The following is a 14,715-nucleotide window of genomic DNA, read 5'->3' as shown; positions in this document are numbered from 1 at the left end:
AATTCGCTTTTAGAGTTTGTGAATTAGGGCTTCGATAAAAAAAGCACTTTTTTTTAAGGGAATACGTAAAATTTCAGCTTCTTTTTCCTATTTATTTGGAGTTTTTGTATGTGTGTGTAAAGGATTGTTTGTAGAGATAGTCGATAGATTTAGATTTGTTGCAATCACTTGTGAAGGTAGAGCTCAAGAAAAAACAAGAAGGAAAAATTGAAACATAAAAAAAATAAAAAAAAAATCAACTCACTCTTTAACAGCCAAACCAATAGACGAATCTGCTCTTAATTAATCCTTTATTAACAAAAAGAAGAGTTCTCAAAAGGAAGAACAAAAATAAAAAAGAAGAACACGAGATGTTGTAATTTCACCAACCAATCCATTTGGCCATGAACTCAATAACACAATAAACTAATCACTGTTACCTAATTGCATTGCAACTTCAGCAATATAACGCATATTCGTCAAGGAGGGTACAAAGATTTATTTCGCCAAAAAAGATAAATATTGTTTGGGGATATAGTGTATTTAATTTGAGGCTATAAGTTATGGGGTAAAATAATAAATTTATAATTATTTATTATTAATTTTTTGATGATGGGCTATACCAAGTAAAACAAGGCTAGACCATTATTAAGTGCTAATTTGGTCCTTTTTAATTTTGATAGATAAGCACGTCAGGGCCGGTCCTGAGAATAATGAGGCACTGGGCAAAATTATAAAAATGGGCCCTCAATATATTAGGGCATCAATATATTAAAAAATAAAAGGCTTAATTGCTAATAAAATACTGAACTTTCGTCCAATTCTAGTTTTGCACATAAACTTTGAACTGTAGCGTGAAAATTACTAAACTTTAGATTTTATCTCATTTTGCTACTAATCCAAATTCCAGTCAAATATTAAGCTAATATGACGTGCCAATATTTGACGAGGCATATTTATTGTTAATTTCTTATTTTAAAAAAAAGAACACTAATATATCAAATCAAATAATAATACTTTTTAATTCTCAAGTTTAAATTAATTTTTTTTAGTTCACTATTACACAACTGATTACTCCAATATATAAAATAGAAGTCATTCAAATAGTATAAATATATATAGTTTATAAAAAAAATCCTTAGATAATGAAAATTTAATAAACTTTATTACTTAGCTAAATAAATTTTTTTATATATTAAGTTATTGATAATTAAAATATTCTTTGGCTGACACACCTAAATTCGAAGAATCCCCTTACTATTATTGAATTTATTCAACTAAAAAAATACTATTATTTGATTTGATATTATTAAATTATGGGTTAATTGCACCAAATATCACCAACTTTGCCCAAATTTCATTTTTCCCATAATTTTAAAAAATTCCATTTTTTTATCACAAATTGAATTAATCGTTCAATTTTCCCACGATTTTTAGCTTCGATGACCGGAAAATTGACGTGGCGCTGATGTGAATTTAAAATTTACACATAATATTGATATGAAATAACTCAAATAACAAAATCACATAAAAAAGCCCTAATATCATTTAGAAAAAAATCACTCACGCTGTCTCCTTCTTCACCAAAATCCGCTGCACGCCACCCCTCTTCTCTCCACGCTGCGGCGTCGCCAGTCGCCGCCCCAACCGTTGCACGCTTCCCCTCTTCTCTCCACGCCGCAGTGTCGCCAGTCGCCCCCCCCAATCGCTGCACGCCACCTATTTTCTCCACGCCGCGGCGTCGCCAGTCGCCGGCCCAACTGCTGCACGCCACACCTCTTCTCTCCACGCTGCGGCGTCGCCAGTCGCCGGCCCAACCGCTGCACGCTTCCCCTCTTCTCTCCACGCCGCGGCGTCGCCAGTCGCCGCCCCAATCGCTGCACGCCACCCCTTTTCTCCACGCCGCGGCGTCGCCAGTCGCCGCCCCAACTGCTGCACGCCACCCCTTTTCTCTACGGCAAGACCACCGCGCCTTTGATCGAGAACCGCTCGAAGAAGAGAGCCAGGTTTTGAAATTGCTTTATGTGATATACCTTTTTTTTGCTGACTTTGAAATATGAGAAATCTGGAAAACTAATTGGAATTTCATCTTGTTAAAGTGGATTATTTGGTTGGGTGGGAGAAGAAGGTCTGTATTTTTCAGTTTCTAACATATATTCTGTATTTCAGTTTCTTATTCTTGTAACTAGGGCTGTCGATTGGTTCGGGTTCGGTTACCCGTACCCGAATTTTCGGTTACCCGAACCCGAAATTGCCAAATTTCAATAACCGTTCCCGAACCGTTTTAGAAGTTCGGTTACCCAATACCCGCTTCGGTTAACCAATTGGGTTATTTGGGTATCCGAAATACCCATTTAAAAAATAAAATTCAAATAATTTTTGCTCTATCCACTCTAAAAGAAATTACAAATATATAATATATATTTACAAATATTATATATTTGTAAATATATAATATATTTGTAAATATATTATAATATATATGTAAATTATTTGTAAATTTACAAATATAATATATTTGTAAATAGTAATATATATTATATATATAATATATTTGTAAATTTACCAATATATATTATAAATTTACAAATTTATAATATATTTGTAAATATATAATATATTTGTAAATATATAATATATATGTAAATTTACAAATATATATTATATATATATATAATAATTTACAAATATATATATATATATATATATTAAATAATTTACAAATATATTTATATATTAATTTACAAATATATAATATATTATATATGATATATTGATAATATATATATTAAATAATTAATAAAATAATTTTTGGTTATTCGGTTAACCCGATCAGTTTTTCGGGTTAACCGATAACCGAAATTTCCAAAAAAACAATAACCGAAACCGATCCATTACCCGAAATTTTCGGTTATTGGATACCCAAACCCGGGAATTTCGGTTCGGTTAATTGGATACCCAAAACCCGATAACCATTTAGACAGCCCTACTTGTAACTGTTGTAAAGTGTTGATGCTTGAAGGAGCATAGCGTTTGATACTCGTGTGTGTGTGATTCTGGGAAGAATTTTAACAAGCTTTAAATTCTCAAATTTATTGGTGCGTTTGATACCTTTGTTGATTTCGACAGAGGCTTATTCATAATTGATCTAATTGATCTAGTAAGGATGCATACGCCTCTTTTTTCATCTTTTTGTAACGGGAGCTGCACTAACCGGAGTGGAACGTGTGTGGCGTGTGCCGGTGAACCACATCAGCGCCACGTCGTCTTCGATTTGAGAGGAGCAAAAAATCGTGGGAAAAATGAACAACTAATTCAATCTGTGATAAAAAATGGAATTTTTTAAAATTATGGGAAAATGGAATTCGAGCAAAGTTGGTGATATTTGGTGCAATTATGGGAAAAATGAACAACTAATTCAATCTGTGACAATTTGAGTTATTTGTTTTGTGTTCTTTTTTTATTGATAAGAAATTAAATAAAAAATATTATTTTGCCAACTAATTGTCACGCAAGAATAAATACGTCACGTCAAAATTGGCACACCATATTATATATTAGCTTGGTATTTGGCTGGAATTTGGATTAGTAGCAAAATCAGATAAAATCAAAAGTTTAGTAATTATCACGCCACAATTCAAAGTTTGTGTGCAAAACCAGAAATAGATGAAAGTTCAGTATTTTATGGGCAATTAACCCAAAATAAAATTTTTCATTACTTATAAAAAATGACTTTATCTAGTAAAAAATTTTACTTGCAAAATCATCGACATGTTATCTAAAATCTCTTAATCTCTTTTTCTATATATAACTAGTATTACTCGCGTGCGATGCACGGCAAACAAAATTATATTTTTTAAAATATTATATTTAGAAAATAAAATTCTATAAGTTACTTATATTATTATATAAAATAACTCTAATAAAGATAATAGCATTAAAATGAAGATAAAATCATCTTATAATTGGAGACATATAAAATGAATGACTAAGATCTTGACAAAACCTTTTTAACTAACAATTATTATTATCTATTTAAAAAATTTCCACCAAAATATCTAGATATTTTTCTTTCAAATTTTCTAGTAGTTTTGAAAGGATTTTTGGAACTTTTAATTACTTTTTACTGATTTGCATTTCATAATATATTTTTTTGAGACGTTAATTGACTGTAAATCCACAAACTATTAGTGAATTTTGCTATTTTTTCAACTATATAAAGTTGCAATATAAATACAAAAACTTTAGCTCATTCCGGAATTTTCCCTGAATTTTAATTTCGTTCATACATGACAAAATTAAAGATGATATAATATATACACATTATATTAAAATAACTTATACAAAATTTCTACTGAAATATACACAGTACTAATATATATATATATATATATATGTGTGTGTGTGTGTGTGTGTGAGTGTGTTAATATATTATATCTATATCTATTTTATATATATATATATATATATATATATTTAATGAAAATATAGTTTAATTTTAAAATTTGTATTTTGATAAAATTAACAAATACAACCTAGCAAAGATGAAATTTAAATTTTGTCATGATCAAGGATCATAACATTTTAAAATTTGTTTATTTTATTTTATTTTTTCATATTTTTACTATATATTAATATTTTTATATTTATATTTTTTATTATAACAATTTAATGCAATTACAAAGATTAAACTTATATTTGTTCATTTTAGAACTCTTTAGCTTAAAATATAAATTTGTAGATAAATAATTATATATATATATATAATATATATATATCTTAAAAATAGAATTTCTAATATGATTTACATTTATTAAATTTTTAGTACGTTTTTGTATGAATTTATTATTATTATTATTATTATTATTATTATTATTATTATTATTATTATTATTATTATTATTATTATTATTATTATCTAGTGTAAACGAAATTGATAAAAAAAATAAAAACAAAAATAGTAAGGTGATTTTTGACAGGAAAACATAACTTACTATTTTTGAAAGTGGTTGAGCTTATATATATAAATATTGTCAAATCATTCAATCTCTCTAGGGACATTGACGATCTCAAATGCGTTTTCAACGATTTTAAAATTGAGAAGCTCCTTTTAGTATAACAGTATGTCAATAACTGGCATTGTCAGTATAATTTTATATTTCGATTTGAACTTTGAAGTTTTAATATAATATAAATTTGACAATAAGTTATATTGCCCAATATTTTTTAGTATATATAAAGTTTATAATTAATGAGATATATTTAAAATTTTGGGCCCTCAAAATTATTTTACAAAATTATCATCAAATTAATTTGAAATTGATTTTAAATTGAACTTTGAATTTTTGACAATAAATTAGGTTATTTAAATTTTTAAATATACATAAAACCTATAATTAATGGAATATATTAAAAAATTGGGCCCTCAATTTTTTGGGGCCATGGGACATCGCGCATGCCCGCCCGCCCGCCCTTAGGGCCGGCCCTGAAGCAGGTAAAATGAAAAATATTATGGGCCGAACACGAAAGCAACTTGCTAATGAATTTAAGCCCATTAGGGCTTTAGATCGCAATTGACGTACGTATAAATCTACATTTGTTCAGAACAGCGCCTCAGGGTTTGGAGCTTGCTCGTCGGTCTGCACGATTCCATCTGCTAAAATGGTAAACTGTTTCTAAACCTTGGATCTTTTTGTATCGTTTGAATTGTTAGCTAATTCATTAGATTGTTGCTTTAGCTCGTAATCAAGCTGGAGTATTGTGATTAATGGTTTTAGTTTTTGGTTTGTTTCTCTGTTTTAGTTTCTGCGTAAATAAAATCTGATAATTTTCTTTATGTTGATTGTTATGCATTTTACGCTATTTTACATTTTCTTGTAATTGTCTATGTGTTTCTGGTATGCCATTTCTGTGTCTGCGGAGAAAACAAATCCGGTACCCTGTAATAGTCTCTTTATATTTTCTAAATTACTAGAAAATCTTGTTTAATTTAGAAACTTGTGAATTGTGCATTTTGTTGAATTTTTGTTACTGTTTCGTTTTTGCTAGAGGAACTAATACATTTCTTAGTTACTAATGTTTTTGAAGTATGTACTTTCTATGTTATGAAACAACTCGAATTTCCTCAATTTCTGTTTTTAGGCTTTGATTGCATGTACCAGATGTGTTGTTTATTCATATTTGTTTCTTGGTGACCTAGGAAGATAAGATATAATAGACAGCCATGGTTCTATCTCTTAATTATTAGTTTGGCTTCGAATGCACCATAATTTGGTAAATAATGTCTCCAAAGCTCCAGTGGAATTATGTGAATGTGTACATTTCCTAACTTGGCAACTCGATTAGTGAAATTTGTTACTATATTATCACGTGTTGACCTGTTTAAAACATTGGGCTTGACAGCCATAGTTAAGAGTCTTGTTTGTATGTTTTGAAGTTGTTGATTTCTGTTGCATGGCATATCAAAGCACTTCTATTGTTTCTTTCCGAAAAATTGTAGACTGAGCTACAATGAAGATAGAACTACTGTTAGGAGCAAAGTGTTGAGTGGTTCGACTGATTAGGTTTGTGCATGGAACAATTGTTTTAACTCTTGTTGTGTTCTGCTATGTAATTTGCAGCCGAAGCAGATTCATGAGATAAAGGATTTCCTTCTGACAGCTAGAAGGAAGGATGCACGTTCTGTGAAGATCAAGAGAAGCAAAGAGGTGGTTAAGTTCAAGGTTAGGTGCTCAAAGTACTTGTACACCCTCTGTGTGTTTGATCCGGAGAAAGCTGACAAATTGAAGCAGTCCCTTCCTCCTGGTATGTTGTTTTCTGTTTGAACTTCATTACTTAGTTGATTTTTTGTCTTTGTATGTATTTTAGGGGATTTTGATCTCAAACATCTTGGTGTCATTTGTATTTCTAGTTTCGTTCTTGTGGAAGAATGTGATCAATGACTACTTGATATACTTCATATGGATTTAAAATATGTTGGCTTATGCTTCTATAAGAAACTTAATTATTATCAATGCACATTGGCTGTGTCCCATCTTTTTATTCATAGGAAAAATGAGTGAGATACTTAAATACTCAAAAATTAACTTAATTATTATCATTGCACATTGGTTGTGTGACTTGTGTCCCAGCATAGCTTTTTTTTTTCCCCAACTTTTCCCATGTGTTAAATTCTTAAAAATTAACTCTTCTTTCACTTTGTTTTCAGGTTTAAGTGTGCAAGACCTGTGAGTACGCCACCCAGAAAGAATTTTGGTTGTTTTTTTCTTGCAACATGTGTTTCCAGAAAATTGGTTGAAAGATTTCTCTAAATGAAATTTTGGACATGTTTTGTAGTAAATCAGATTCTACAATTTTGGTTTATTATTCTCTCTTGCCTCTTTCTTTGTAGCTTTTGTCTTGATTCAAGACCTAGGCATGGTATTGCAGAATTCACTATCTCACATATAGAATTGAAATCATTAGGATTGAATTTTGAAAATCAAATTGGAATTTGAAACAATTGACATAAGACTTTATGCTTATGGGTTGTCTATTGCTGCTGATTTAACATGAGATTTTAATGTATGAGCAGTGTTTGTATGCCAAAGTTTACTCATCATTGCTGGTGTATTTAACGTAAATTGATTTATGTCTATAAAGTTCGGAGTATTATAGAGGTTGTTTGGGTGAGCTTATAAGCTTTTTAAAACAGCTTAACTTGTTTAAGAGCTTATAACAAGTTCCTTCAAAGTGTTTCACAAAATAAGATTTTAAACAAAACTTATAAATTTTAAAAATAAGCCTCAAGTCTCAACTCTCAAGAACCTGTAAGTATTATAAATAATAAATTCTTCTATTCTATTTTATTTTTTATAATTTTATATGTAATAATAATTTTATAAGCATTACTGTATTCAACTTTAATTTGTTATTTGTATTATATAGCTTCTCAATTCTTTTCGTAATAAAGATTTTATTTTTTGTAATAAGATTGAATATTTTTTTATGCTTTTTAAAATTGAAGTAATTTAGGACTTTATTTTATTGTAAATGTAATTTTTAATATCAATTAATGTAGAATTAAATTTTAATTTTAATGAAATTTATATTATTAAATATGGTGTTAAAATTAATTGAAAATAAACATTAAAATTAAATATAAAATGAAAATCAAAATTTAAGAGTTGGGGGTGTGGCTCTCCCATTAGGATTGTAAATGAACAGAGTTACTCGCAAGCTATTCGTGATTCGACTCGAAAAAAACTCATTCGGAGCTCGAATTGATAATAAACGAGTCGAGCTCGAGATTTTTATCGAGCTGACCTGGAGCCTGACAGTGCTCGGCTCGTTGAGCTCGCGAACATGTTTGGATTCGATTGTTCGCGAGCCTGTTCACGAACCTTCAGTCGAGCCTTCAATCAAGTTAATGCACGAACCTTAAACGAGTCGAACTCAAGCTCGAATAACATATTAATTAAGAAAATTTTCTTATATTTATAACAAATTCAAGCTTGAACATCATATATACGAACATCTAACGAGCTCAAGCTCGAATTCGACATTATCGAACATCACCCGAGCCGAACTCGAGCTTGGTAAGTGGATGACGAGCCGAGCTTGATCATCAAGATAAAAGCTCGAATCGAGCTCGAGCCAAGCTCGAACATCCGAATATTTAAACGAGCAGAGCTCGAACCTGCTAGTATTCAGCTTGGCTCGACTCGTTCACAGCCCTATCTCCCATTATGAAGGGTGGACTCTTAAATAGTGGGAACCACATTTAAGAGCCCACCTTGGCTCTCTATTTGTGAATGCCCTAAGCTTATTTAAAATAAGCTTAGCCAAACACTTTATGTCAACGGGCGTATCATGAAACTTTTGTACAAATGCTTTTTTCTTTCTAAAATTTCATGATTCATTCTAAACTCTCCGCGCTCAAAGCTTGACCCAAAAGTCAGAAAATTGGCATTCAACTCGAAAATAATGCCAACAAATAGAAATTGAAATAGGGTGGCTTACAAAGATTCGAGGATTTCGCAATATCTAAGAATTTATAACATATGGCTCACATTTTTCGGGAATTTTCGAACTGAAATCGATGTCAGTTAACATAGTATATTGTGAAAATGATGAATAAGGTCGAATTTACAAGTAGAGATAAGTGGATTGATCATCTCAGCTACCATTTATTCCTCAGTGACATCTCGATTTCTTCGAGCGATCGCCCTTTAGTTTCAACTATAAAATAGTAAGCGAATGAAGCTGCTAGCAAAGAAACGCCACCGAAGCCTGCGTAAACTGGACCCAAACCAAACTTCTCCACCAATTCAAGGAAAAACAGGCCCACCAAGAAGTTGAACACCTGATTAGTCAAGGATTTAACACCTAGAGGTCATTCATTTTAATCCAAAAATAGAGGAGATTCATATTCTACTCTTGTGAGGTGTTTGCTTTGAGTGATAGGATAGATAAATATAATATAGACAATCTACCATTTACTATAATAGATTGATCAATTACAATGCTTCAAATACTCAAATCACATGTCTACCCTATCACACAAAGTAAAATGCACTTGTATGGAGGTAATAATATTTCTGAAGTTGGATACATACCCAGTGAACAGAGAAACTGAAGCCCATGATTTTCCCTCGTGTCCTGCTGCTGCTAAGTTCTGGAATAATAAGCCCAGTTACTGGACCGGCTCCAATGGCAAAGCAGAATATGTACCTACAATAACCAAAAATGACATGCATTAAACTTCATTTTTGGAGACCTCATTTCCAAGATTGGATTCTTTAAATTGTATTCAAAGTCTACAATCATCAACTAAAATTATGCCTTGGATTATATTGATCCCCACCTCAATCATGACATCATCAAAGAACTGAGTTGGAGGATAATCACAGTGTAACATGTTGAAATAATAGATTTAAGTATATTTGATTTCAAATTATAACTAATATCACTCTTCTGTTCCATGTAATCTTATATTGATACATCTAGCAGAAGTGTCAAGAAATTGCCAATTAGTTAAGGGCAACAGAGAATTCAACCGCACAGTTAACATGGAAACGAAGGTGGAATGCATGAAAAAATAGGAAGGCAAATAATCGCATAGAATAGGATGTTATATAGCAATATCTGGTTTTTTACTTGTTGTATTTTGTTAGTGGACATACATGATAGTGCCCAATATTGATAAGTTGCTACTGATCTCTGAGTCAACAGGAAAGCTGGTGGCCCCGGCTGTGACAAACATAGACATAGCCTGCAAAAAAACAGATACGTAAATGCTTGTATGCTGTTTGTGTGTGAAACTAACTAGCACCCTTGAAAAACCAATCCCAGAGGGTGATTAGGTCATATAACATTGTTTTTAGATAGCTATACATTTAAAAGACTTTTTAATTTTTTTATCTCGTATTTCAACATAGCAACATTTTCATCTACTCGGGGCATCGTCCTCTGCAATAGACATTTACACTTAAGTGCCTATAAAAAATATGCTAGTTTTGTCACATTTTAATTAGATACCATTCCGAGGTAACTTCCAATCAGAAGCACTTGTCTCCCTTGCTTGTCCATCAAATATGATGCACATATTGCACCTGAAAATCAGAGCATAACAGAAAATTGAGGCCTTTATGTAGTAATATGCAAACCCGACACATTTGGTAGAGTCTAGACCTGCAAAGTTCGTAAGTCCGACAAATAAACTTGCTAAAGCGCTGCTTGAGATTCCAGCGTCTTGAAAAGTCAACGATGAAAAATATAGAACCCCATTTATGCCAGCAAACTGCTGCAATATAAAAAGGGCACCTCCGATGGAAGCAACTGCAGCCACAGCCAGAGAACATACTCAATAGTTAATTCCACAAACGATAATTAGCAAGTTCTCAAGAACACAAGTGCATACATTGCCAAACAAGAAATGAAAATACACCTTGGTACCACCTCTAAAGTGGGGCTCCTCAATTAGATCCAACCAACTGCTATCTAAATCAGCACCATCGCATCTGATCACAGACTGAATTTCTTCAATAGCTCGATCGACTTTAGATGCCCCCCAGAGGTTACGTATAACTTCTTTAGCATCATCAACTCTCCCTGCCTACAAAGTTTCTCAAAAAGTACAAAGTTATAAGCATGAGATTAAAGAGGCATCTGAATCTAATCACACGGACAGACAAAGAGAACATTATGTCATACTTTACATAGCCAGCAAGGGCTGTCAACTGCAAACTGCATGCCAAGTGCAAGAGCAATCCCAGGTACACTAGCCACGTATAATATTATTCTCCACCTGATAATTACAAGTACAAAAGAAGGATTATAATTCCACATGGATAACATCTCATATTTCGTTAATAGCAAGACTACTTCTTTACCCCTTGATTTAACCCCAAAGTACTTGTTGCCATTTTCCTCTTGTAGTTACTCCTCAAATAGTTATTAACGCAAGCTTCTAAAGAACGTTACATTTGGATGTAGTCCTCTAGCACCAATGAAGATGCATGCCCGTGAATGCTTACCAATGGGGATCATTTTCTGAAGGAATAGCTAGAAATAGTGAAACTATGATTCCAAGGCATGTCCCGATCTGAGAAAAGGTCCCCAATAAACCCCTAAAGTTTGTTGGGGCAACCTATAAAGCAATGAAGAAGTTAACAGCAGAAGTGGAAATCCATGGTAAAGCTATTAAACTTCAGCACTGTAAAGTAAAACTCAGGTGGGCAGGTTATTATACTTCGCGAGACAAGAATCATTTATTTGGTCTGGGGCTACAAGGGGCCTCAAACCTTTCCAATGAAAAGTGGTAGCATGAAGGTACACATGGAAAATCATTTTATTGTAGCTTTAATAATGAAAAATGCTAACCTTACCTCTGAAATATAAATGGGGACAAGTACTGTGTTCACCCCAATACCAAGGCCCACTAGAAATCTTCCAAAGAGTATTTCCTCCAGGGAATGTGCTTGCGCACTGCATAATCATCCGAGACTATTATCATCTATGATCATTCATAACATGAATTCCCTATCAATTAGATTCAAGATTCTAGTGGTTTGATTTATTGGTTTTCTCATGTAATATTCCAATCTTATGATTAAATGCTCTCGTGCATATTTGAAAAGCCTAATATGAATCATTTATGTAATATCGGGTGCTCAACAAATTTGTTTCTCATATGGCAGTTACTTTGTTTCTTTCTTTTTTCTTTTTGGCAGCATAAATGGCCAGATGCACCTTTATAAAACTTTTGAAGTACCATATATGATACCAGAACATGTCCCTATGGTAATTTGTGAATGATTCGAGCAATATTCACGATTAGAACAATATGAAATCATGCTTAATTCAATGAATACTGTCTGAGAAAACTGACCTTACAATTGCACCTAAAACAAGGGGAATAGTAACAAGTTGGAAGGTGCGGCAATAGCCAAGTTTATCAACTAGGTAGCCGCAGCTTATGCTTCCAATAAATGCACCACCGATGAATATACTAACCACAAGTCCCTCAAGAAAGGAATTTGCTTCAAACCCAAGCTCTTTGGCTATAGACACAATAGGGCCATTCATTACACTGCACCATAATGAGATCACAGCAACATCCAGTAATCCTATTAGGCGAATGTCGTGATAAATCAAAAGCAGATATGCACTCCTCATGCTAAATTCAATGGTCTACCAAGTTCTCTTCTTTTTTTTATTTAAAAAAAGCTAAAATTAGCTACGGTGAAGAGGTCAACCAAGTGACAAGAAGCTACACACAACAAATACAGTTATGCCACAAAAAAGGATCTAAAACACCTTACCCAATATGATAACCAAAGAGAAAATTGGACATGGAAGCAGTTAAAACATGGGGAAATGCAGGCAACCACCCAAAATCCACCTCCTCACCGCCATTTTCATCATCTGAACATAAACACCACAGCACATATAAAATAAGCAAAAACCCACATAGAAAAGGGATAAAAAGATCTGATTTTTACCTAGGATTTTATTGCTGTGGGGCCCCAAATCGGGAGCCGGATCCTTCTTCGCAGGGGTGATTTTGAAGTTCTTGTTGGAGAATGAGCGAGAAAAGGAAATAGAAAATGGGTTCTTGAATTTGTTGGATGAAGGATAGAGGGGAATTATTGGGTGACATCTTGGGGTGAAGAGCAATGGAGATGGAGAAGCCCCTAACATCTGAATCACGAGAAGAAAAATCAAGAATGGATGTTTGTGTTGAGGTGAATGAGTCGGTGATGAGTGATCAGTAGCTATTCATTGCAAAGTACAATAAATGTAGCAGGGAGTACGGTTTTCTCAAATTCTCTATTTCCTACCAATGTTAAACAATATGGCGGTTTGTTTGTTTGCTTGCTTAAAACAAAAACTCTCAAATGTTTCGTGCATTCTTTGATTGAAATCTTTTTTCTTTTACTTGCATTTACTTACGGTTTCTACAAGTTAAATTGTAAACAATAATATTATTGAAAATTACAAGGTACTATATACGTCATAGTTCTTTTTTAGTAATCGATTAAAATGATACGAACGTAATATTAACCATTCAGTTTTTCATGCCGTAATCGCTACAGTATTATTAGTACCCTGTACCCATAGTCCATAGATCGATGAAAGTCGAATGAATCATAATGTGAATAACTAATTCAGTGTGAGTTGTCAATTAGAATGCTACAAGTTACAAAATTGAGATACTGAAAAGAGAAAATTTAAGATGTCTTATTCTTTTAAGTTATATACGAAAAATGTTATTTTTTATAAATATAAGCATTATATGCTCTATTTTTTAAAGGGCAAAGGTGCAGATACCCCTGAACTACACCCCCTAGAGCTTTTAGCCCCCATACTCGGTCAAAGCGTGTTGACCTCCCCAAAGTCTCGGAAAAAGGGTGCAATTAGGTCCTAGGGTGAAACGGGCGTTTTAACGCCGTTCACTTAATATATATATTTTTTTCGCTGGGCCCCACCACCCCAGCCACAATGCGCGGGGTTTCTATGCAAATAGAGCAGATGAAGAGTTTATTTTATTCCATTCGAAAACTCAAAGTTTCAGAGGGCAAATCATCGAAGAAGAAGGGAGGTTTGGTTGCGATTTTGTTGATTCCGATCGATGCTTGTAATTTTCATCGAAGTAGACTCTGAAAATAGGTAAGTAATGGCTAATCTTCATTGTTTAATTTTCTTTTTTACAGAACATGCAAGTATTGTTGGATTCCGAATTTTGTTGCGTTCTTGTTGTTTTTGATTTGATGCATGAACGCAGAACATAAGTTATATTCTTGTTTGTTCTTGTTCTTGTGCAGCATGTCGAATCCTGAAATTTTCTTTATTTTCAATTGGTGGGGTATTTGGAAAAAAATGATGAGAATGGTGAATGGATGTATGATGGTTTTAACCATAAGGAAATTAAATCCACACTGGAAAACATGACATTAGACAGAATCGTATCCGAATTTGAGGAGTGTTATGGTTCTAAACCTAAACTAGTTTATGCGGCAGATGCAGACTATACCATAGATAAGGCTCTAGTTCCCCTAAGAAATCCTATCCAGTGTCATAAGGTTCTTGATTACCTAGAATTGCTTGGCCATGGAGAGATTGCTTTTTATACAGATCATGAGGTTGATCCTATGCCTACTTTTGTAGTGAATGAGATGTTTTTAGAAGAGACTGAAAATAGTGATTTAGAGGGTAAACATGGGGTTCAGATTACTGTTGGGTTGTTTTTTTTGT

At 32.9% G+C, this 14,715-nt stretch overlaps 2 protein-coding genes across 2 annotated transcripts; one reads left to right on the top strand and one right to left on the bottom strand.

Moving 5' to 3' along the window:
• The first annotated feature begins 5,508 nt into the window (after positions 1–5,508).
• On the top strand, positions 5,509–7,344 carry LOC130997005 (60S ribosomal protein L38-like). The gene is made up of 3 exons (XM_057922287.1): positions 5,509–5,643; positions 6,600–6,783; positions 7,187–7,344. Exons 1-3 carry the CDS (start codon positions 5,641–5,643, stop codon positions 7,207–7,209), a joined length of 210 nt encoding a protein of 69 aa, XP_057778270.1. The 5' UTR covers positions 5,509–5,640; the 3' UTR covers positions 7,210–7,344.
• A 1,570-nt stretch (positions 7,345–8,914) lies between these two features.
• LOC130995833 (probable plastidic glucose transporter 1) lies at positions 8,915–13,317 on the bottom strand. Its single transcript, XM_057921286.1, has 12 exons — positions 12,963–13,317; positions 12,783–12,885; positions 12,350–12,550; positions 11,847–11,946; positions 11,496–11,608; positions 11,173–11,266; positions 10,918–11,074; positions 10,651–10,797; positions 10,498–10,571; positions 10,143–10,231; positions 9,576–9,690; positions 8,915–9,322 (listed from the first exon to the last, which is right to left on the bottom strand). Exons 1-12 carry the CDS (start codon positions 13,159–13,161, stop codon positions 9,140–9,142), a joined length of 1,575 nt encoding a protein of 524 aa, XP_057777269.1. The 5' UTR covers positions 13,162–13,317; the 3' UTR covers positions 8,915–9,139.
• Positions 13,318–14,715: the final 1,398 nt, after the last annotated feature.

The sequence above is a fragment of the Salvia miltiorrhiza genome, chromosome 1, assembly GCF_028751815.1.
Source record: "Salvia miltiorrhiza cultivar Shanhuang (shh) chromosome 1, IMPLAD_Smil_shh, whole genome shotgun sequence".
Classification (NCBI taxonomy): domain Eukaryota; kingdom Viridiplantae; phylum Streptophyta; class Magnoliopsida; order Lamiales; family Lamiaceae; genus Salvia; species Salvia miltiorrhiza.
Note: the sequence above shows the minus strand (reverse complement) of the source record. Positions and strands in the feature narration are given on the sequence as shown.

What these genes read in the sequence shown, in the direction of transcription:
- LOC130997005 (XM_057922287.1), top strand. An exon ending in GAAGCAGTCCCTTCCTCCTG is followed by an intron (nt 6,784 to 7,186) that starts GTATGTTGTTTT and finishes CTTTGTTTTCAG; the next exon opens with GTTTAAGTGTGCAAGACCTG.
- LOC130995833 (XM_057921286.1), bottom strand. Translation starts at nt 13,161, where the DNA reads ATGTTAGGGGCTTCTCCATCTCCATTGCTCTTCACCCCAAGATGTCAC. An exon ending in GCCCTTGCTGGCTATGTAAA is followed by an intron (nt 11,075 to 11,172) that starts GTATGACATAAT and finishes GAAACTTTGTAG; the next exon opens with GCAGGGAGAGTTGATGATGC. An exon ending in TCAGTTTCTCTGTTCACTGG is followed by an intron (nt 9,323 to 9,575) that starts GTATGTATCCAA and finishes TTGACTAATCAG; the next exon opens with GTGTTCAACTTCTTGGTGGG.